The 25,436-nt window shown below is 30.5% G+C and overlaps 1 protein-coding gene across 1 annotated transcript; it reads left to right on the top strand.

The window, feature by feature from the left end:
* Positions 1 to 4,814: 4,814 nt before the first annotated feature.
* Positions 4,815 to 25,125, top strand: LOC111680822 (exocyst complex component 3). Its single transcript, XM_023442543.2, has 4 exons — positions 4,815 to 5,965; positions 6,544 to 7,311; positions 7,368 to 7,840; positions 21,760 to 25,125. Exons 1-4 carry the CDS (start codon positions 4,994 to 4,996, stop codon positions 23,291 to 23,293), a joined length of 3,747 nt encoding a protein of 1,248 aa, XP_023298311.2. The 5' UTR covers positions 4,815 to 4,993; the 3' UTR covers positions 23,294 to 25,125.
* Positions 25,126 to 25,436: the final 311 nt, after the last annotated feature.

Genomic DNA, 25,436 nt, shown 5'->3' with positions numbered 1-25,436 from the left:
TCCAATCTAATTAAAAGTTAAATTAATTCCATGTTATTCCATGTGTAGCCTTTTTGAAACTATTGAATGATAGTCATGATGTAATAAATAAGGTGAGAGAGTTTCGGCAACAAGCACAACAAACACAATATTATTTTGTTGCCAGCTGCCTTAACGATTTCATCTTACTTAGTGTATCCTGGGAACACTTTTAGTTTTTTTTTGTAACTTAAATTGAAACTTGTTTGTAATTGTTGTTTTTAAGGGCTTAATCATAATCACTGGAATTTATATTGACTATTTTATTAACTCGTTCGTTCGTTGAACTTGTCTATAGTCATATGTATCGATTAGTCCATTGACTAAATTATGGACTATCAATGAAATAGCCTATTGAGTCCATTGACTTTACTGCGGACCGGTCTATGGACTATATTATTGACTGGTCTATGGGCTAGTCTATTGACTATTACAGTCACTGATCAGTCCATTTATTGACAGATAAATGGACTGATCATTAGTCTATTCGGTTGACTATTCTATGCAAAAGTCTATTAAATATTCTATAGACTTGACTGGTCAGTGGACTAGACTATTGACTAGTCTAACAGTCAATTGATTTGTTTTTGGAGCAGTCTATTAGTCAGTGACTGATCTTTGGACTAGTCTATTACAGTCTATTGACTGATAAATGATCTGGCCGATAGTCTATTCTTTGCAAAGGTCTATTGACTATTCCATAGTTAGTTAGTTAGTTAGTTTGAAAGGAGGATGTACATATATTCATCAAATCCGAAGAAATACACGTAGGCCTCTATCGGGCTTGTTGTGCGCTCCTTAATCAGTGCCTCAGGTGGGAATCGAACCCACGACCTCCGGTCTACCAGACTAGAACATTAACCACTAACCTACCGGAGGCCTCACTATTCCATAGACTTGACTTTTATTAGTCTTGGAGACTGAACTGGTCAGTCGACTAGACTAGCAGTCAATTGACTTGTTTTTCGACCAGTCTATTATTCAGTAACTGGTCTTTGGACTGGCCTATTCACTACTACAGTCTATTGTCCGATAAATGGACTGGACAATAGTCCATTGACAATTTTATGCAAAAATCTATTTAATATTCTATGTCTAGGGACTAGTTTATGGACTGGTCAATGGCTAGTACTCCAACAGTCTATCGACTGATTATTGATTCGTCAATGAACAAGTCTATAGACTAGTCTATTTAGAAAATTTCCCAATATGGTAAAAAACACTTAATAAAGCTGATGGCTTCATATGATTTTATATGAATCTGCAGAACTTAAAACAAAATACATGAGAAAACTAAAGTAACATGTAAAATGCGTGGTTTCCATTATTATTCCATTGGATTTTGTTTTAGAATCTTAAGTTTAGTTGAGCCATAATTGAATTAATAATTGAAAATAATTGAATTAGGTATTTAATACATTCCATTTGAAAAGGTCTTTAGTTTGAAATCTTCACTTTCAATTGAAAATAGTTTTTTTTTTTTTGTAAAATTGGGGAACTGAGTTCGAAATAAAACACTTTTGAATTACAATTAGGGACCAAATCATCCAAATTACCACAAACGTGCCAAATTCTGGCATTTGTAAGGGATGAAAATCTTAATTGAATTTTAAAGATGGAGATTCTGTAACATGGGAATATTTATTTAAAACGCCTTAAACTTCAGGCCAATCAAACATTTGGTAGTTTTTCAGGCCTGACACATAAACATACATTTTTTTGTAAAATTTCAATTAAAAGGTTTGTTCCTTTTCCAAGTTTGCATGTTTGTACCGGAAATTGTAAAAGAGAACAAATTTGAGCAAATAAAAATATTTTCTCTTTGCCAGAACTTGCAGGTTTTAGCAAGAATATTTTTAGAAGAAAATTGTCAAATAAATTATTTGTTCAAAAAGTATATTGAAAACAAAACATTTTTGATTTTTTTTATTGAAAGAGAAATTTAGTTAATTCTCTTTAGCCGGAAAACTTCTGGAACAAAGCTAAAACTTGAAGAAAATATGTATAAAAATTACAGAGAAATTTTAATTTCACATTATTAATATAAAATCAATTTTTAATGGAATGAAATTACTGGTTTATTTGCAAATTTCGCAATAACAAATTTCCGATTTTTTTACAATACCATTCTAAGTCTTAATTCGAATCTAAAGTTTTTTCCGTTCTTCATTTCGATTCGACTCTCCTTCAATAAAATATTCGTAAAACAGAATAAACACAATCTTAAAGCAATGAAAATGAATTACATACCTTTTCCTTTTCACACAATTCACTTTTTTTAGGCAATATACATTTTCGATCTGAATGTGTACTAATTCTAAACTTAGTTTTAATAAAGATCTCTAACAGTGAATATGTCTTTTAAAATTAACATGTCAAATTTTAACAAAGCTTTTTGATTCAATTTATTATTATTTCTTTAAATTCATTACTAAAGCAAATTTCTTAAGTTTTTAAAACTCAATTTTTATGTGTTATAATTGTATTTTAAAAATTTATTAAAAAAAATATTAAAAATCACTATATTATCACAATAAGCTAAAAACTGCATGTCATATCAATTTATCATATTCAGTATTGATTATTTAATAATATTTAGAAAAAAATAATCAAATTTATAAAGCATTTTACTAAATCATTTATTTATTTTTAATTTTTAAAACAAACTCTTATGCTCGCTCATTATTATCATATTTATAAATCAATTTCTGTTTTTTTTGTAGTAAACATTTGGTATGCTTTTTTTATTTAATAAATTTTGTAATTTTTTAAATACTTAAAAAGTTTCTAAATAAACAATAAATAAAACAAAATTTGTCTTTAATTCCTTTAATCGATACACACCCACAAATAAACACACAAAACATACATAATATAATGTACATACGTATGTATGAATGTAATTTATTAGAGAAAAAAAAAAAACAAGTAAAAACGAGGAAAACTAATGTATCTACTATATATATAAAAGTAATATTAATAATAATTGTATATGTATATCAAAAAAACAAAACAATTTAACTAAACATCATCTTCCTTAAAAATAAATTTTTATTTAATTTTCATTATTTTTTGTTTCGAAAACTGATATTTTTCGCTATTTGTATTTATATTAAAGATATTTATGCCAATGTATTATTTTACTATTTATAAACATATTTTTGTTTTTAATTACTATTATTATTATTATAAAATGATATAAATTAAAAAATATATAAAAATAATTATATAAAGTTAATATGTAATCTCATAAACATATTGATAAACAAACAAACCAACTGTAAAAGATTATAATCGATAAATAAAAAAACAATATTAAAAAAAAAGAACATTAATTAATAAAAAAAATTATTATTATTCACATCTATTTTGTATTTGAATTCGAATCGAAATTTTCTTTTTTTGAAAACTTTGAAAAAAAATTTAAACTCAGAGACCAAAGTATGCTTTTTTAAAAGATGCAGCAACGCTGAATCTAAATATGTCCATTACATTTCTTAGATATCGTTTCATAAACAGGTCTGTAACATGTTTCGATAGGAATGGTTTTAATTCTGTATCAGGGTACACTTAGAAAGGTGACTGCTTCACTACAACAACAGAAAAACAAGTAAGAAGTTATAGTCGGGCGAGGCCGACCATATAATACCCTACACCTGTATGCGAATACAATTTAGTTTTCATAATAAAGCATTTAAGTTGAATTGTACCTTGCCTTAGATATACTGAAGCCATTTATAAATTAATAAAACTGTGGATATTTAAGTTAAATTTTGATGGGGGCTTTTAAGAGGGGCAAGGGTAAAATGAGGCCCTATATTTATAAAGTTCATCAGTGTCATCAAAACTAGTATAGAACTTGGTTTTGCAGGTTTCTGTCGAGATACATGTCTATTAAACATAATTATTAACTTAAAAGTCCTATTTGTCGGGTTCAGTTCTATGGGGCCTAGGTGAAATAATGGGCCGATGTTAACTATTTTCAATAAGCTTCGTCTACAGTACCATAAAAGATCATGTGCCAAGAGAATCTAGTGAGTATATTGAATCCTTTCTATCTAGAATAACACAGGTATTTTGCGCTATCCGACAGTGTAAGAATCTCGCCAGACTGATAGGTCTGAAAACTTTTGCCTTAGTATGAGATGACAAGTCATCTTCGGAATAAATATCACATTATATTTGGTCCATTCGGATAAAAAACTAGCACAAGCAGGCTTTGTAAATAGTACTTAGAAATTGATGATGCCATCTGGATTAGGCGATTTATAGGCATCAAAGCTCTTAATTGCACAGCGGATGATATCGTTATCTATCATAACATGATTAACAGTGCTGAGTAGGTTAGCTCCGAGTTGATCTAGTATCGTTGATCCATAAGTTTGGAAACAAAGTTTTTGGTAAAATTTGAGACTAAAATTTGTTATACCGTCTGAAAGCCTAATCGGTCGACTTAAAAATAACGGTTTAATCTCTGTCTTCTTTCTACTTCGAGATATTATTTAAAATGAGTTTTTATGTATTTGAGTCGTAATCCTTATATGACTAAAAACTAAAATTGAATTGAATATTCCATACAAAATTCTTTTACTAAAGCTGTGTTCAGCATGGTGGTCGTTCATGGTATAAAAGAGTAAGATGGTAGATTTTTACTTATTCATAGGGATTTATTCAGATTTGCAAAAAATACTGGATATATACAATATTATTTTCATTTTGTTTCACTCTGAAAAAAATAACAAAATTTAAAGCAATTTATTTTAATTTAAAACTTAAATTGTAAACAGTTTTTCTTCTTACCGTTAAATAAATGATACCAAGTTGTTTTCAACAAATATTGTTATCACTACCTATTACACTATCTAAGCAGCTGACAGCCGAAAAAGAAGAAGAATCATAACAATTTTTTTACATACATTTTATAACGTCAACATTTTGTGCAGTGAATTAATTAAAAGTCGACGTGAAAACGCCCATGGATTTGCAACAATTAGAGGAAGAGGCACGTCAAGCTGCCCTTAAAGACATTAAGAATATGCTCCAGCGACCTGGACAACTTGAAAAAGTTGAACAATATTGTCACCGAGTGCAACGAAAAAAAGCTTCTGTAGAGGCTTTGCTGAAAACGGGCATGCAAAATCAATTGGAAGGAGTTAGAGTGGGTTTAAAGCAATTGAAGACCTGCCTCGAGGATGTAAGGGAGGTAAGTCATACCATGGCTGAAGTGGAGAAACTTATGCAAGGTGTTCCGGAAATTTATGATGCATTGGAAGATGTACGCGAAGAAAATACAAAACATTCCCAGTATGCTACAGCCGTAGAGAATCTAAAGCATATTTTTAATGTGGATTCTAGTGTTCAGCAAACAATGGCCTTAATTGAAGAAGATAAACTACTGAATGCGCACCAGCGTTTGGCTGAGTTGGAAAATGCCCGTGATGATTTACTCTATGAATTACACAAACAACCCAAACAACATGCCTCGGATAAAATTACACTTAAACGGCATTTTGAGAAAATCGATACTGTATCACAGGCTTTGGAAAAGAAGTTACGTTTGATATTAAGTCGCACTTTAAATACTGTACGCAAAGAACCAAAATTCATTGTTACTGCTTTGAGAATCATTGAACGTGAAGAGAAAAACGATCAATTTGCTTTGCAGCAGCAAAAGGTGACGTCTTTTCTACCTCCCGGCCGTCCTCGGCAATGGCGTGCTATGGCTATGAATGTTTTAAAGGAGGCTGTAATCACAAGAATTGAAGGCTCCAAATTGGAGGAAAGAGCTGACAATAAAATGTGGTTGGTGCGTGACTTGGAAATACTGCGACAAAATATTCTTGTTGATTTGAGAGTAGTCAAGTCATTGTGTGTACCCTGCTTTCCACCGCACTACAACATATTTGAGGAGTATGTCAAAATGTATCATGAAGGATTATCCAATTATGTAAGTTTTTTTAATTGTGTTCTAGTTTACTTCTTATTCAGTTCTGGTTCAGTTCTAATTGAGTTCTAGTTCAGTTTTATTTTAGATCTAGTTCAGTTCAAGTTCACTTCTAGTTCAGTTCTAGTTCAGAACTAGGTTAGTTCTAGCTCAGTTCCAGTCCAGTTCTAGTTCAGTTCTAGTTCAGTTCTAGTTCAGTTCTAGTTTAGTTCTAGTTAAGTTCTAGTTCAGTTCTAGTTCAGTTCTAGTTCAGTTCTAGTTCAGTTCTAGTTCAGTTCTAGTTCAGTTCTAGTTCAGTTCTAGTTCAGTACTAGTTCAGTTCTAGTTCAGTTCTAGTTCAGTTCTAGTTCAGTTCTAGTTCAGTTCTAGTTCAGTTCTAGTTCAGTTCTAGTTCAGTTCTAGTTCAGTTCTAGTTCAGTTCTAGTTCAGTTCTAGTTCAGTTCTAGTTCAGTTCTAGTTCAGTTCTGGTTCAAGTCCAGTTCTAATTTAGCTCGGGTTTAGTTCAGTTCAAATTCAGTTCTTTTTTAGTTCTAGTCCAGTTCATTTGTATAGTATTGAGTAAAATTTTTTATAATTTGCAGATTGAAAATATTGCTAGTGGCGGTTTAGAAGGCAATGAATATGTCTCACTATTATCTTGGGTTATAAACACTTATCCCGGTCATGAACTGATGCGACACCCCGACTTGAATGTCAACATAAAACAAGTGGCCGGATCACTGCTAACAGCCGAACATTTAACCTCACTAGAAGACGAATATTTGGGCAATATGCAAAGAAACTTCCAAGAATGGATGACCACAACTGCAGAAAAAGATAGAAGTGATTGGTTTTCAGAACAAACACCCGATCAAGATGAACAATATTATCATAGTCCTGCCTCGGTTATTATTTTCGATATGATTAATCAATTACTGCAGGTTACCGATACCATCCACAATGATTTGACCTTTAAGGCCTTAGTGATGAGTATAAGACAATTAGATTTGTTTGGTCAAACGTATTTGAAACATGTAGTGGATTTGAAGGAACATCATTTTCGTAATCGTGATCAAATCAAGTTTTTCACACATCACATTATTGCTATAGTGAATAATAGCCAGCAAATGTTAGATTTGGCACATCAATTGAAGCAGAAATATTGGCCCAATGCCCGAACAGAACACTATGAGTGTTTTGAGAAACTTGTGGATACATTCCAGCGTATACGTTCTCAAGCGACAGGATATTTACTGGAAGAGGCTTTCTTAGATTTAGATGGTCATTTCAATGATTTGTTTACACAAAAGTGGCTGACAACCTCCATATCGGTGGATACCATTTGCATAACATTAGACGATTACTTTCAGGTATTTTTCTTATTCTGACTCATTTATAAATTTAATTAATTTTCTTTTCTTTTTAGGATTACAATCATTTGACGCCCTCCAATTTCGAAATGGTTATTAATGAGGCCCAAAAACAGTTGGCCAAACGTTATATACGTGCTTTACTCTCGAAACGTTTATCACGTCCGTCTAGCGATTGTGAAGCCATCAAGACCAAAATAAATTCTGAGGCAAAACGTCTAGAGAGATTCTTTGAGAAAATTGCTCCCAATCTTTCGTTAAGTGATTCTCCTCTGAAATTGATATCAATGCTTTCAAGCTTACTGGTTTGTGATGTCGAAGTGTTACTCTTAGACTTGCATACTCTATTGGGTAATTATCCCTCGTTGACCGAAGATCAAATTGTGAGACTCTTTTACATACGCAACGATGTAAGAGCTGCCGAAATTCGCCAAAAGGTACAGGATGCTAATCAATCGAAAAAACCCATGGTTACTATTGCTAAGCAGGATTGTATATTTAAAGAAATTGTGTTTAGTGATAAATTATGGTAGATATAAGGTTAAATTTATTTATATATTCTCTATTGAATACACTCTCCATATTTGCATATATAGAAATGGGATTTATATTGTAGTATTATTTTTAATATGATAATTATTATTAAATAAAAATTATTAACACTTTATTAATTGTGTACTTTTTTTATTGTTTATAAGATTTTAAAAGTAGTGGTAATACTGAAAGCATTCCCACGATATAACGGTATAATTCTGTTGACGAAATTAAAACTATTGATATCATAGTCAACGTTAAGCTGCAGTCGAAATGTTATCAACCGACGCCGTTTATATTGGTTGACGCAGTACTCTAGCAGTAGTAGTAGCAAAAACAACAAAAATATCAACTATCGCCTCTGTTGTATTGTGTATATAGAATTTTTAAAGAACAAGTATGAAAGTAAAGATTGTCATGATCGACTATATGATACCCTACACCAGTTATAAACATACACATTAAAAATAATAATTTTATTTGCTTTTTATAGTAAAGCAATTATTATGAGCTTTAGCTTAATTCCTATTTTCATTATTTGAACGATAAACTGATTTGGATAGGACTCTAGATTAATATAATGAACCCCAGCGATGTAAACATATATATGTCCACTTATGTATGTACAAAATAAGTATTAAAAGTTGCATATCTCAGATATTGCAACAGCTAGTTACAACTTTGACATAAGTATACAGTGAATCATCTAAGTTTTTTGCCTAGCTTTTTTTAAAAGAATTTTGTTTTTTGTTCATAAATAAAATTCGAAAAAAACAGGTGAAAAGTAAATATATGTTTTCCAATTAAAAATAGAGATTGTGTAAAATGGGAAATATTAGAAAAAATATTAAAATAAAAATTTTGTGCATTTGTTGTTGCATTTTATTATTTTTCATCAGAATTTGCATGTCAATAAAGTATTTTGCATATTGAGAATTCCGGTTAATTTCATTGGGTTTTTCAAATTATTTTTTAATTATTTTTGGAATTTATTGTTTTACTGTTAAAAGGAAGAGTGTTAAGTATTTTTCAATTGCGATTTGCAAAAATCATATCCTCATTAGGTGAAAATGTTTTAAAATTTTTAAAGGAAAATAATGAGGCAATTTCGATATAAAAAATTAGTTTAGATTTCTAGAACAAGTGTAAATCAATAAAATATAATTATAAAATGTTTATTCAATAACATTAAAAAATATAATATAGAGTAATAGATGAAACAATCCAAAGAATTATTGGAAAAAACGCACTGAGTGCTCTTTCAAAAACTTTAACTGCCAAAGGGAGGCGACTTGTATCCAAGGAAAACTATTGGACTCCTGATTTATCTTTTTCAAAATCTATATACGAACTAGGAGGAACACTATGTTTAAATTTAGACCTTAAACAGACCTTAGGTTGCTTGGAACCAATGTAAAGTACAGGAAAAATACCAAATTTAGATATTTTAAAATAGAGGTGGTTATCATACCGTAATGTCAACAAAAGCAATATTTTTCACCTAATACATACACTTATATATATAGAACCCAAATCAAGAATAACTATCCAGATCCAAATACGCCTACTGTATCTTATTCATAAAATAAAGAATTTTAAATATGAGGTTGAAAATCAAGATTTTAGCATTTAATAGTTCTATAGTTGTATATGGTGATGTCCCCATACTTAGAGTGGCTAGGATGGTACTTAGTGTTAGATTTATTGAATAAGAATCAATATTATACAATTCTAAATAAAATTTACACATTTGGGGAGTACCCAAATAGATAGTTTCCGTAATGTAGTTCTTCTTTATCTATACAAAATGACCAAAAACCCGGATTATTTTTGTTATAATATATAGATTTATACGTCACAAAACATTTTTTCTGGGCCCAAATCCATTGATTATCTAATATATCATGTATACAATTCAAAATTACTTATTATTTTTGAAATTTAATGAAAGAAACGATCGATTTCATGTTAAGTCAAATATTGATAAATTCTGATAGGTATATAATATAATAAATCGGTTAAGAAAAGTCCAAATTTAGTCGTTCCACTACTAAAATATCTAAAAAATGTTATTCTAATATATAGGAGTAATAAAAATATTAAATTTTTATAAAATAATGCAGCAATATTAAAAAAAATGAACAAAAAACCTAAAAAAGCAAAATACCTTATTGACCCAAAAAATTAACAATACGTTCACATTTTATCAAAGATATCGTTAATTAATATAACGATTTTACTTTTTATGGTATAAAATTAAAATATAAGAAATTCTTTAAAAAATACAACAAACAAATTGCTTTATTTTGCTAAAAATAATTGTTCAGATAAAGTTTTTTCTTAAAATTTATAAAATTTTACATAGGCAAATTACTTAATTGATTCACTGTATATCTGGGAAACTGAGAAAGCTTGTTAACTAAAGAGGTAAATGGAATAATTTTCAGACGGCAGTTTCAAACTCCAATTTCAAACTTTAAAATTTTTGTCCATACAGAAATTATTTAACGGGTAAATTATCTACCGGTTAAACGATTACCATATTTATATGACGACTCAGGAAATGATTCTGTGTCGATTAGTATACTTGGGTGTAGGACTAATAATTGGTTAACGTTACAAATATTAGCACAAACCCATAATACCTTACACTACCCTCTTTAGTAGTGTAGGGTATCAAAAAGGAAAGGTTTTGTGAGCAAAATGTGAATAAATGAAAATCAGTCGGTTAAGAGAGTGTTCTTGGATTGACTAGCTCTTTCTTTTTATTAATATAAAAAAAATAAATTTTAGGCGAAAGAAAACTCTGAAGAAAACGCATGGTGTCGCGGACAAAAAAACATCTAAATATTTTTTATAAAAATATAAATTAAACACATTAATATTTAATGATTTAAACGCAACATAAATTAAACAAAAATTTTAATGAAATTAAAAAAAGTAATAACAATCTAAAAGTGAGTGTAAAATATAATTAAAAAATACAAATTTTCAATTTGCTAAAAAAAACCAACACGTGAAATATTTTATGAGTAAACAACAACAACTAAAAATATGTACAAAAAAAATTTAATAATAAAGAATGTATCTGATAGTTTACATCATAATTATTGAATAAAAAAATGTTAAAGAAAAAACTTCTTTTGTATACATTTTTAGAGGGGTTTGCTTTTCTTTCATAAAATAATAAAGAAATGTTTATAAAACATAATAATGAAAACAAATTTTATAAATAAATAATATGGTCTGTGAAGAAAAAATGAAAAAAAAAATCAATTTTGTTTCATACATGTGCCTAAAAATTAAGGTGTTTTGTTTCCACTAATATTGTTGTTGTTGTTGCTGTTGGCTTTTGTATTTAACCAAGCCAACAAATAAAACATAAAAAGTCTCCACCAAACCTCAAGTTCAATCATACCCAACCACCCAGTCAGTCAGTCAGCCATTCTGTAAAGCAAACAACAATTCAACCCGCCAGCCAGTCAGCCAGCCTGCAGTTGATTTGAACGAACAGCAACAATTCCTTATAGTTAAGATAAAGCCAGTTAGTGATACACTAATACCCTGTGTACAGAACTTTAAATGTGTTAATTGTATAAATAATAAAAATAATACTTAATGTAAATAATACATATGATTGCAATTATGGTTAAAAGTGGTAAAAAATTAAGTATTTAAGTTCCTCCTTAAGTTCTATCCTATTTTACAGTTTTTCCTTTACGATTCTTAAAAAATCCCATTCCGAAACTTTATATTAAAAAACTAGTTTGTCGATTTATCTAAGTCCGCCTTTTCAAACAAAAATAATTTTGAAGATAATATATATGTATATATAAAAGAGTTGCGTTACTGACTGACTGAGTCATCATCGCACAGCCCAAAGGGCTGAACATAGAATCATGAAATTTTGACAGTAGATGTGTTTTTGGTTATGTAGATCCACTAAGGAGTGATTTTTGGAAATTTGCACATTTACGGGTGAAAAGGGGGAAAAACGGGTAAAACTGGTTTTCTTAATTATCTTACACAATATTAGTGATACAAGAAGAATTTTAAATGCACCTGTATCTACTCTTAAAATGAGCAGATGGGTGTCTGGTACTTTTTTGAAATTCGTACTTTAAAGGGGTAAAAATTTGTAACAAAGGTGATTTTGGTACCTTTTTTGGCCATTTATAACTTTTGAACTAATTAACATAATCAAATTTTTCTAAATATTTTGAATACATCTCTCAAAATTATGAGACACCTGTTTCGTACTTTTTTTAAATTTAGTCCCTTTTGGGTGTAAAAGGGAAAAAAACGTATTTATGGTACTTTTTTTAACACAATAAGAACACTTTTCGGTTTATTGAATTATTCCTATTAAATTACGGACTAACTCTGTAATATTAATTGTAATCAAATGTTTTCTATTTCACTGGGGAAAAATGTACCAAAAATAAATATGTATGCATATTTGAATCGTTTGAGTTTTATCTGTGATATGTAGAATAAAATACGGAACATTTTGTAAACTTTATTCTCGAAAAAGTATATTTCTAAGCAAAAAGGGGAAAAATTTATTAGTACTTTCCACTTAGGTAAAATTAATTCTATTTTTGGTACCTTTTCTTCCTTCAAATGATACTCTTTGTATGTTCTTCAATATGAACTCAAAACACATGATTATTAAACATACACAGTCCTCCTTTTTAGTACTTTTTATCTCATAAATTGTACTTTTTTAAGTTTCTAAAATATTCAACCTAGGAACATTAATTTTAACATACATGGCCATGACTGAATAATATTCTGTAAGTGGGGACTATTTGGTACTTTTCTATTCTTCAAATAGTACGTTTTTATAATGGTTAACCGGAACACATACAGTTATTAAATGAGAATTTATTGAGAGAGATTTTTGTACTTTTTCGTTATTTATATTGAACAGAGATATTGAAAATAAAATTTAAAATGTAGGGAACTTAGTATAAAACTAAAACATTAAAAAAAATTTAATCAATTTTAATTTTATATAAAAGTAAACAAAATTTTGTATGTATTTTATTTAAGTTAGGGTAGCGAAGCACCCAGGGTATGCTAGTAAAAACATATTTGGCATGTTTAACCCGGTAGAGTTTTAGCACTTTTTTTTGAAATCGAAGAATAATATACTAGTCAATAGAGTCAGGACAGTGGACCGATGACTAGCCAATAGCCTAGTCCTTGGACTATTAAACATACTAGTTCATAGAGCAGTCGCTTGAATATTTCATAAACTAGACATTGAACTTGTCCATGGGTAGTTCAATAGACAAGACCATTAATCCATATTCAAGTTCATAGACTAATACATTGACTACTTGCACATTACTATGGATTAGACAATATACTAGTTAAAATTTAATAAGACACCTATTCTTGATAGACCTATTAAATAAATACATATGTACAAATTTTAATGATCGAATAAAAACCGAAAAGTACTGTTAGAGCGGATTTTTGAGTTGGCAATCAAATGCCAATTAATAATCAGATTACTAAATCTAAAAATAATTTTAATCTGATGTTTATCCCTTTTGATGTTTTCGAGTACAAGATTAAACTTTTTAGTGTTGCCATACAAAACCACAGAAAACGTTCCCACGACCGTTCTCCACATCCGATTCTCAATCGGCCAAAGATTGTCAACTCAGCAGTAGCTATTTCAACCGGAAATTTTTTCCCAGGGAAAACAATCCAGTTACAGCAAAATTCTTACAACAACAGAAAACGTCACTGTTTGTTAAACCTGGTTCACACTAGGAAACTTGTTTGGGAAACTCTTGATTTTTGTGTGTGAGAGAAAGAGATGGTTGATATTTCTTTCTCTCACACAAAAGTTCAAAAGTTTCTCAACAAAAGTTTCCCAGTGTGAACCAGGCCTTATCAAAACGATGCATGTTTTATCAAAAAGAAGAAGACAATTGTCAATGTAATATGAATATTTATGAAATCTTATATTTAAAACCAAAAAAATGTTTATGAAGTCCCCATGATGTATTAAGTGCATCCTGGAAGACCCCATAATTTATACAAATCAATAAATTAAATGTTTTAAAAATTTAATTAATATTTTTTGCATCAGCTGTTTACACTTTTGCATTTCCTGCTCAAGTTTAAACCACCTCCATTGCGCTGCTAAACTAGCAAACCAAATTTACTAATTGTAAACGCAAAAACAACTTTGAAGGATTAATATTAATTTGATCCCTTATCCTTCACCTAAAGATTGGTCCTTAATCCTAAAAAACGTCTCCTGTTTGATAAAATTTAATACTATTTAAAGTTAAATTTTTCGTTGATTGCTTTGATAGATTAGAAGCAGCACTAAGTTCAGTTCAAAGGGAAAACTATGGGTCTTTAAGGGTTTATTATAAAACGACTAAAAGATATGCCGACTTTCGTAATGATCGGGTATCATTTAATCTTACAAAATTAAGCAAAAACTGATTGGAGTTCTTATAAGTACTTAGATGCGCGCACGAACACAATCATTAAATTATCTGATTCTTCAAAACGAATCATGTATCTAGCTATCTCAGTCATTTAGTCTGTCTGTCTGTCCTTCGGACAAGTTTAGAATGTTTTTGGTAGTTAAAGTTTTAGGCTGAACGTCAATATGATGATGAGCATTGTAAACACACTTAAACAAACGACAGGAAAATCAGAAAACACCACTTTATGTACAATCATAATGGTTGTAGTACAATTCCAGAATGTGCCAAAAAGCGAAGATGAACAAAAACAAAATCAACAAAAAAACAAACAAGCAAGAAACGTGAACAATCTGTAAATGAAATTTCAATGTAGAATAAGATAGTAGTGCAGGGATATCTATGGAATGGGTTGCAATGACAGGGAGGAAGAATAATGTTTGTCAGCCTCTTTTATACTTACAATAAAGTTGTCTTTTTTTAAGGGAAACGTGTAAGTTTATTTGTATATTGTTTTTTTTTGTATTTTTCATTTTTTAAAAGTTTAGCTGTTATAGACTTTTTTGTATAACATCAAGGCCATTTTATATAATTTTTTTCATTAATGTTTGTAGTGTTTGTGAATGAATTTGTAAAGGAGGTACAGCATCCAATATAAATTTTCAATATTCACTAGCTTTAGGTAATGTTTTTAAAGATGAATTATGAAAAATAGCTTTAATCCTTGTTTTCTGTTTTATACCAAGTATGTTTGGTTTTACACTGTTTATATAAAAGAGATTGGTAATATTGTTCTTAATAAAGGGATAAGGAAAGGTATTGGATTACGGAGGCGTTGTGTGAAATATTATTATCTCTTAGATAGATAGATAGATAGATAGATAGATAGATAGATGGGTAGGTAGGTAGATAGATAGATAGATAGATAGATAGATAGATAGATAGATAGATAGATAGATAGATAGATAGATAGATAGATAGATAGATAGATAGATAGATAGATAGATAGATAGATAGATAGATAGATAGGTAGATAGATAGATAGATAGATAGATAGATAGATAGATAGATAGATAGATTGATAGTTAGATTGGTAGATAGATAGATAGATAGATAGATAGATAGATAGATAGATAGATAGATAGATAGATAGATAGATAGATTGATTGATAGATAGATAGATAGATAGATAGATAGATAGATAGATAGATAGATAGATAGATAGATAGATAGATAGATAGATAGATAGATAGATAGATAGATAGATAGATAGATAGGTAGATAGATAGATATAGTTAGATAGATAGATAGATAGATAGATAGATAGATAGATAGATAGATAGTTAGTTAGATATATAGATAGATAGATAGATAGATAGACAGATAGACAGATAGACAGATAGATAGATAGATAGATAGATAGATAGATAGATAGATAGATAGATAGATAGATAGATAGATAGATAGATAGATATATAGATTGATTAATTGATAGATAGATAGACAGACAGATAGTTAGATAGATAGATAGATAGATAGATAGATAGATAGATAGATAGATAGATAGATAGATAGACAGATAGATAGACAAGTAGATAGATAGATAGATAGATTGTATTTTGCAAAAATTCATAAAAATCTAGAGATTTGTAAATATCAATCCCAATTACTCTCCCTATCTTCTAGTGCTCATTTTGTTTTCTTTATATGTATATATTAAGTTTAATGCAAAATTTGTCGTTTTGTTTTCATTTTACTTTCTTTTGTTATACAGCTTAAGATACATTTATGCAAACATTAATAAAAGTAATAAATTTCTTTATTTCGTAATACAAGAACAAACCCATAGTTTTATTATTTGGCAAACATTGGCGCCAATTCAGCGATTTAATGTAAAAGAAAATTTAAAAAAAACGCTGACAACACGTACAAAATAGAACTTGAAAATGAAAAATTCGAATTACATTTGTTTTTATGTGCATTAGATTCAAACACAAATATTTGCATAGAATCAGGTGCGGTTTTAGTTTTATTATATGGGAAAGGAAACTAAATTTTTTGTTGTATCTTTTGTTGGGTAACGAAGGTTTAATGTTTTCCACCTCATGAATGCGCTCATGCAAGCAAATGTGGTAAAAAAAATTTATATTAGCGTTTGCATAAGTACTACTTGCTTGTTAGTAGATATTTTTGGCATTAAGAATTATAGTTTATGTGCTATTATTAATACATATTAGGATTTTTATTGTTTATTTCTTTTGTTAAATATGGTAAACATTACAAATATTTATGACAATATTTATAAGCATGATTGTAGGGGGGTTTAAATGATGCTAGTATAAGCATTTTTGCTTAGGTAGGGTAAATGCATATTTTCCAAGTTTAATTTCTGTAAGTAGACAGACTATATGTATGAATGTCGAGTGCTTTACGTTACTACCTGGCATGATGCCTTACCCCACGGTTGTATTTTTCATACACTGGGTAGACTTGAACAACGGTCTACCATAACCCTTGAATCCTTCAATGAAGAACTCAGGAGGTAATTTTTGTACATGAATTGGACCGGTCCATGTACAAGCACTTTGCTGAAATACTTGAGCTATATAATCTCTGACCATTGGATGGCCTCTGTTGATTCGGCAACAGCACCTAGAGACGTAACTGGTGAACGAAGTACGAATCCACCAAATAAGCAGAGGACTTTGTTCTTACTCACAGGGACACACTGTGGCAATTCTGATATGAACAGAGTATAATGTGAACATATCTGGGCAAGGAAGGAAAATTAAATGGTATCATTTGAATATATTACCTTTCATCCATCATCATAAAACCCATCTCACATCTCATTTAGACCTGGTTCACACTAGGAAACTTTTTTGGGAAACTTTTGATTTTTGTGTGTGAGAGAAAGAGAAAAAATATCAACCATCTCTTTCTCCCACACACAAAATCAAAAGTTTCCCAACAAAAGTTTACCAGTGTGAACCAGGTCTCATACGACACATTCATAAGAGAAAAACATACGACACATTTATTATAGGTAGACGGGTGGGTGAGGCCCGCCGTACCCATTCACACATTCATCCCGTACCATATACAATTAATACCAACTCTTTTTCAACGCTTAGTCCCACAGTCACTCCTCTGTGGGGTATCTGTTGTTTTGGCAACAGCACCGAACTTATTCAGAAATATTGACTTTACCTTACATCAGTCTTTTAACCGCAACTTTCTCTTCCCGCGAATTTGGGTTTAAACCACAGCCACTATGTGGATCCCGAAGGAACCTCAACCAACTGACCAGCCAGAACATAGTCCTTCGGGCAACTGGTCACCCGTAGTACCAGATGATGCGGTGCTCTGGTTTGATCTCTTTTCAATATATGCATGGACTAAGCCAGGAAGTATATTGTAACCAATTTTTTAGTTCCGGCCAGACTAGAGGTATTGGCCACCCCTTAATTCCTCGGGATTGCTATAACACCAAGGTGGAGGCTTCAGCAAGGTAACTGGTCCCTTGGGGATACTATATGCATGTAAATATATGTCCCTTATATAAATTACATATATGAAAAAGGAAAATTATAATTATTGGTCCAAGAGATTTCACTAGCCCCCCTATAAGAGTCTCTCAGAGGTACTAACTAGGCCAATAAAATTTGAAAAAGTCGAATTATATCGTGTCAAAAAGATTGAAAGTACACATTTTTTGAAAATTTGAGCTTCAGTCACTTTGTCATTTGAAAGTCTAATATGTCGATTAAAAGAGGTTTTACCTCTGTTATATATTATCCTTTTTCTTCTAGATATCTTAACCTAATTTCAATTTGATTTTTATAGAAAAATGTATAGTTGTTTCAAGCTTTAGGCAGAATACATTACAAACTGTCTTCGAGTTGTTATAACATCCCAAATGTGGCAAAAACAGTTTATTTTTAACTTTTATGACACGATATCTGATGAGACCATATACAGCTTAGCTCAATCTTTTAGAAAAGTACACTGTGGTATTTCGGTTTAAAAGAGAGTTTTAGCCTGTTACGATATATAATTTTACATTTAATTGGTCCACAATTGACCGTACCTCTTATAACCCTTCCCTTATTTGAGGAAAAGTCTAAAATAACATCCCTATATATGTATGACATATGTATGTAAATGATTTCTAAAATTTATTTGCATTTTCTTAAAACACTTTCCCTTTATCTTCTAAATTCATAAATGAAAACAACAAATATATTATTTTGAAAAAAAAGTGGAAAAAAACGAAATAAATTTATTCAACAAGTTCATACAAATTCACAAACACTAAAGAACTGTCATTTTCAAAAAACCATACAGTCTGCTATTTCTTTTATTGACTTGACTGCACTATAAACAACAATAAAGAAATGCAATTGTGCGGGGTATAAAAGAAGTAATAAATAAATAAAATAAGACGACTAACTGGCTGTCTTTACTGACCTTCCATAATAAAGTATAATATCCATGGAATTCTTTAAAACATTTTAATGTCAATTCTAGTGTAATTTTCAAAAATAAAAAAAAAACATTAAACAAGTAAGCTTAAATAAATAAACACATTTAAGGCGAGATTTTCTTTTTTGTTGTTCCATTTTTTTCTCATTATGTAGCACTATGTTGGATGACAATTTTATTTATTTTTTTTTTATATAAAGATTCTTCAAATGGCAGAGCAAAAGTAACAAACAAAAGTTTCACTTAAATATTCAAATTGTTTACAAAAAGTAACAGTTACAGTAGCGTCTACATAAATAGGAACCCATATCTACATGTATCATTTTCTTTATTCTGTTTTGTTAAAAATCTCGAATATATAAGAATGCAAATTGGTTTATCGGAAGAAAATAATTTCCTCACACAACAATACATGGAATGAATGACATTTTCTTAACGTTAAATTATCTTAAATTTTGTCAGTTAACATTCTTTGAAATCGTGCTATGATCGCGATTTTGTATGTAACAAATACTTAACAAGGTACTTATGCCGAAACATCAGGTGTGTAAGTTGTCGATGAAGGCTTCACGGGTCTAAAAGGCTCAGAAATGTAAAGGGTCTCTTGTCCACTTTGTTCAAAGTGATCACTTATTGCCCGATATCGACTTGATTGTCCTTTAGATATTTTTAAATGTATACATTAGATATTTTTAAATTATACATTCCAATTATACTCTGATGACATGGAGTTCAGCTTGGACGTTGCGATCAGGAAAATATGAAAATTTGATTTTGAGATTCTAGAACATTCTGTCTCCCTGTTTATATCCGTCCAAGTAACAATATTAAGTTTGACGTAGAATTCATGTCTTGCAATTTACGAAAAATTTTGGTATACGGTTGTGTAAGTATGTTGTCTGTGCCTCAATAGCGATAACATGGATTTCCATCTTTATCGACTTAACTAACCCAGCAACAACTCGGCAATGGGTTGTTCTTCCATAATCACTTACTTTACAATGACTACAATGCATGTACTCCGGTAATGACTTTCTTTTAATAGAAGAACTGTTAAGAATTGTTTTTTACAAAAAGCAAATAACGTTAAATTTTTATCTGAAAACCACTTTTGATGCGCAATAAGTAATCTAAGCAGTGGTGCAGTGAATAGAACATTCAACTTATGCTATACACGGTTTTTAGATCTTACAATGTTGACAGTAAAATGTGCAGAAAATATCTAAAAATACTGTCAACTTACAAATTTTGTCTTGCAATATTTTCGGTAATGCTTTTTCTGACAACGTTGAAAAAGGAAAATTGTAAGTGTACACGATTATTAGACTTTTTCTGAACATTTTACTGACAACGTTGTAAGATCTGAAAACCGTGTATCATGGCTTTAACAAACCAAAGTCCCTGGTTCGTATTCTCACTGTCTTTTTTATTGTTAAAAAAACAACATACTCAACAACTTTTGTGTAACAAAAATGTACTTATTTAACTCTCTATTTGTAAGTGAACGTATAGTACTTGCCTCCAATGACATCACCGTGTTAAAATAATCACTTAAAATGCTAATGAAGATGTAGTAACTCATTATATTTCAATGCAAGTTTTTCGTGGGTAAGACCAGCTGCATTCAATGACAATAATAATAGTGATCTTCAACGGTTAACGAAAGTAATGTTATAAAAATCAACTCTGATATAAACCGCGAACTTATTCATCATCTAGAAGCTGGGAAACTTTGTGTAGGAAACTTTCGATTTTTGTGTGTGAGAGAAAAAGAAAGAAATATCAACCATATTTTTCTTTCACACACAAAATCAAAAGTTTTCTAGTGTGAACCAGGTCTAGGTGCCGGTCCACACTAGGAAACTTTTTTTGGGAAACTTGATTTTGCGTGAGAGAGAAAGAGAAGAAATATCATTTATATTTCTCGCTGTGCGGAGTTTCACGAACTCGGAAACTTGTTTTGTTATACTTCTCATTCGAACAACAACAAATCAATGCAATTTACACATATGTAGTTTCTAAAACAAATGTTTCTATGTGTGGACATTAAGGACACTTCAATAGAGAACTAAGAAAAAGTTTGTCAACAAAAGTTTCCTAGTGTGGACCAGGTCTAGTTGATTAAATCTCAAATAGTAATGTAGGGTGTTGTAATTATTTTCTTACTTATTTATAGTTTGTCGTTTTGCAGAGTGTATGTCTACGTTTGATATTATATCAGAATGGATGTGGTTTAAGAGGTGTGGGTGTTTGGTTGGCTTTAGGTTTAGGGGTTTTTGGTAAACATTTTAAGTGTGCATAATATGGAAAATTATTCATATTTTCATATAGTGCCTTCATATGTAGATGTATTTGTATATTCAGTGAAATGAAAATGAATATAAACAACATCTACAACAAAACAATAAAAAGGGAAACAAGACTTATTTAGAATTTAACACTGAAAGTTGTATGACTTTTCTATATACTGTACATGTATGTAAATATGTATATGTATATAGTTAAAAGAAAATGCAGAATACGGGTAAAAGACATTTGAGTCCACACTTAACTTGAGTGGCATAAAAAAGAATAAATTACACTTCGTACATATAAAATTAAATCTTTTATTATACATTTAAAGAAAGATAGTATGTTTTTTATTAACGGATTAAAAACACTTTTTTGACTTAAAAAAATTTAAATTTAGCGAAAATTATTTGGGTGCCGAAAAACATTTCCATATTGTGTGTTAAAAAGACAGCTGTACTGATTTTAAATTGTAACCTTCACACTTAATGCTTATAACAGATCTTTTATATTATAGATTACATCTTTTGTAAAATTTACATTAGAACTACTAAAATGATACGATATTCTAACAATAGAATAGTGTTAAAATCAGTTATCAAAAGAAAAATAATTCTCCTTTTTCTCTTTCAGATTGATCCCTTTGTCTTCTCTCAACACTTCTTACTACCTCTTAATAAAATTTCTGCACACACTTCCAAACTATGAGCACACCCAAAATAGTTATAGTTGGTTCGGGCGCATCGGGCATTGCATGTGCCACAAAACTACTCGATTACGGTTTTGAGAATGTTGTCATCGTTGAGGCGGAACCACGTATTGGTGGTCGCATACATACGATACCATTTGCCGATAATGTTATTGATTTAGGTGCTCAGTGGTGTCATGGCGAAAAGGATAATATAGTTTATGAATTGGCACATAGCCATGATCTTCTTGAGTCTACTGGAGATGTATACGAATCATATCAATGTGTACGTTCCGATAAATCAGTTGTACCTGAAAATGTTAGCCAACGTTTAAAAGACATTGTAAATGAAAGTTTGGTGACAAGACAAATGGAATTGAGAAATTGTAATGGTTCGTTGGGCAGTTATTTGAATAATAAATTCTATGAGGCTTTGAGAAGGCCGGAGAATTCCGATATTGATATGGCGATAGCAAAGGAATTCTTTGAGAATTATAAAAAATTCGAAAATTCCGTAGAAGCTTCCGACACCTTAGATGATGTTTCGGGTCGTGGATATTTAGAATATTGGGAATGTGAAGGCGATATCTTGCTCAATTGGAAGGATAAGGGCTATTTGGAGTTTTTGCGTTTGCTTATGAAATCCCGGGAAAACAAAATTGAATATGGTGTTTTGGAAAAGCGCATTTTGTTAAATAAGAAAGTAACGTCTATAGAATGGAACCGCAACGATTGCTGCGCCCAGTTACGTTGTCAAGATGGCGATATATTTGTGGCAGATCATGTGATATTGACGGTATCTTTAGGCGTACTCAAAGAACAGCATTTGAGAATGTTCGAGCCCAAATTGCCGGTGGAAAAACAACGTGCCATTGATGGTTTAGCTTTTGGTACGGTTAACAAAATCTTCATAGAATTTCCTACAAAATTTTGGCCCGACAATTGGACTGGTTTTACTATGCTGTGGCGCGAACAGGATATTGAAGAGATTCGAGGAACTTCTCGTGCTTGGCTTGAAGATGTTTTCGGCTTCTATTGTGATCACAATCAGACACGTCTTTTAAGTGGCTGGATCATTGGAGCTAATGGTCGTCACATGGAAACACTGCCACAAGATGAGATTTTAGCGGGTTGTATGTATTTATTTAGAAAATTCCTACAATGGGAAATACCCGAACCGAAAAATTTTAAGGTATCAGCTTGGTATACAAATGAAAACTTTCGGGGTTCCTATTCTTTTCGTTCTATGAAAACCGAAGAAGTGGGTACAAGCGCCCGTGAATTGGCTCAGCCCTTGTGTGTGGTGACAACACCGCCCGTCTTAAATGGAGAGCCCACAATTGAACCCCTATTTACCCAAAGTCGTTGTGATAAACCCATTGTGCAATTTGCCGGAGAAGCTACCAGCCATCATTACTTCTCTACCGTACATGGTGCCGTTGAAGCGGGTTGGCGTGAAGCTACACGTTTAGCTGACTTCTATGGCATGCTTAGAAGTTCCCGTAAACTACACAAGTCCAATTTATAACAATTTTAGGACTTTGAATGCCATTAGAGGGGATGTTTTAAACGGAGAATATTGAAATGATTACATTTCAGTAGTCTTCTGTTTAATAACATCTGCAATGACATTTAAAGTCCCGAAATGAAAATTTAAAAACTTAATAAATCATTTTCTAAAATAGCGGTTACTTTTTTTAAAAGCTACGCTTACAGGCGCACTTAAAACAGTTTTCGATCATTTGTCCATTACACAATTATGATTTTAATTTAGATATTTTTGTTTCTAAGTAATTACATAGTATTAAGTTAAAATCATGTAAAGTAACCCCAAATCAGTTTTCATTTTATTCTACTTTTAATTTGAAATTATTTTGTTGTATTATGATTTATTATTTTTTTAATTTTTTATTTCTGGTCCTTTTAGTTAAGAATAAAATTTTGTTAAAACTCATTTTTTATATTTTATTAATTTTGATTGTAAAAAATAAATTTATTATAAACATGATCCATTCTTTAAACCATGGCTTATAGAACACATAGCTTGAGTTTTGTATTAAACTTTTAAAATTTGCTTTAGTTTATTGATATCGATATTACAGCAAATAAATATTTGCTTTTAGTACCTCTAGATATAACATTGGACTTAGTATCATTTACAGATGTATTTATATGTACCCATGTCTTGTATTTCACAAATGTAGAATTTTTGAATTTTCTTGTCAGTTTTTTAGTCAGAAATAGTCAGTAGTAACCAGAAAAATATATGTATATTGAATTTATAGCACGGGAACGATATGATGACCAATTATTTGTCAATCCGAACAAAATTTCACGGAACGATTTATCCAGACACAAAGACACTATGTCGGATATTATCCGTTTATACTTACAACTACAATATTAATGAAATATGGGATAAATTGATTTAAGGGAATTGACCATATATATAATAGCTGTGACCAATTATGGAAATTTTTTTCATCATGATTTGTGTATAAACAAAATTTACTTATTATATCAACTTTATATATCAATGAAATATGTATGAGATTTTCAGAAGTGATTTTTATATGGCAGGTATGCCAGCTATGACTAATTATGGACCGATCCCAACTATGAACATATTTATGAGAAATTTTATATCGATATCTTCATTCCATAATGAAATATGTGTGTTTATGTGGTTATGGAAAGTGGGCCTTATATGGGAGCTATGCACAATTACGGACCGTTTCAAAACATATTTTGCATAGTGATATACTATGTATACACATATCTATGCCGAATATTATTCCAATATCTTTATTCCCCAATAATGCATGTGAATAAAAGTGATTTTCGGATGTGGGCTTTATATGATGGTGATTTATATGTATTTTAAACACATTAATTAGGAATTTTGCACCGAAATCTTCATTATGGACCGATTCGAAAAATATTTCGTGCAGTAATATATGAATGAATATGGAATACATGTGTATTTATATTGAGTATTATTCCAATATCATTATTACTTAGGCGATTTTCGGATCCGGGCCTTAAATAAGGCAATGACCAATTATGGATTTAAACAAATCTGATTTGTATATATGTATATTACATATTTATATATGTGGGGATAGCTTAATTTTTGTGAATATTATAAATGATAAATCCATTTCCGAGAATATGGACCTTTGTATTGGCTAAAAGATTTTTGCATCTGTCATTTTAGAATGCGAACTGCATCTGATGCAACATAGAAATTTTGATGCGTGAAAACTCGCATCATAAAACAAGTAAGAAATTATAGTCGGGTGAGGCCAACCATATATACTCTACACCTGTTACAAAAAAGAAAAATCTAAATTAATTTTTATAATAAAACATTTATGTTGAATTGTACCTTGCCTCAGATATACTTAAGCCATTTTTTGTTGAATAAAACTGTTGACAATTAAGTCAAATTTTGAAGGGGGCTTTTTATAGGATCCCGGGTCAAATGGGTCCCTATAATTATAAAGTTCATGAGGGCTATCAAGGCTAGTATAGAACCTGGTTTTGCAACTTTTTGTCGACATACGAGTTTATTAAATCTAATTATGAAATTATAAGCCTTATTCGGTGGGTTTAATTTTATGGGGACTAGGTGAAATAATGGACTGATGTTAACCATTTTCAAGTCTAGT

The sequence above is a fragment of the Lucilia cuprina genome, chromosome 6 (genome assembly GCF_022045245.1).
Source record: "Lucilia cuprina isolate Lc7/37 chromosome 6, ASM2204524v1, whole genome shotgun sequence".
Taxonomy (NCBI): Eukaryota; Metazoa; Arthropoda; class Insecta; order Diptera; family Calliphoridae; genus Lucilia; species Lucilia cuprina.
This window is presented reverse-complemented; position numbering and strand designations above follow the sequence as displayed.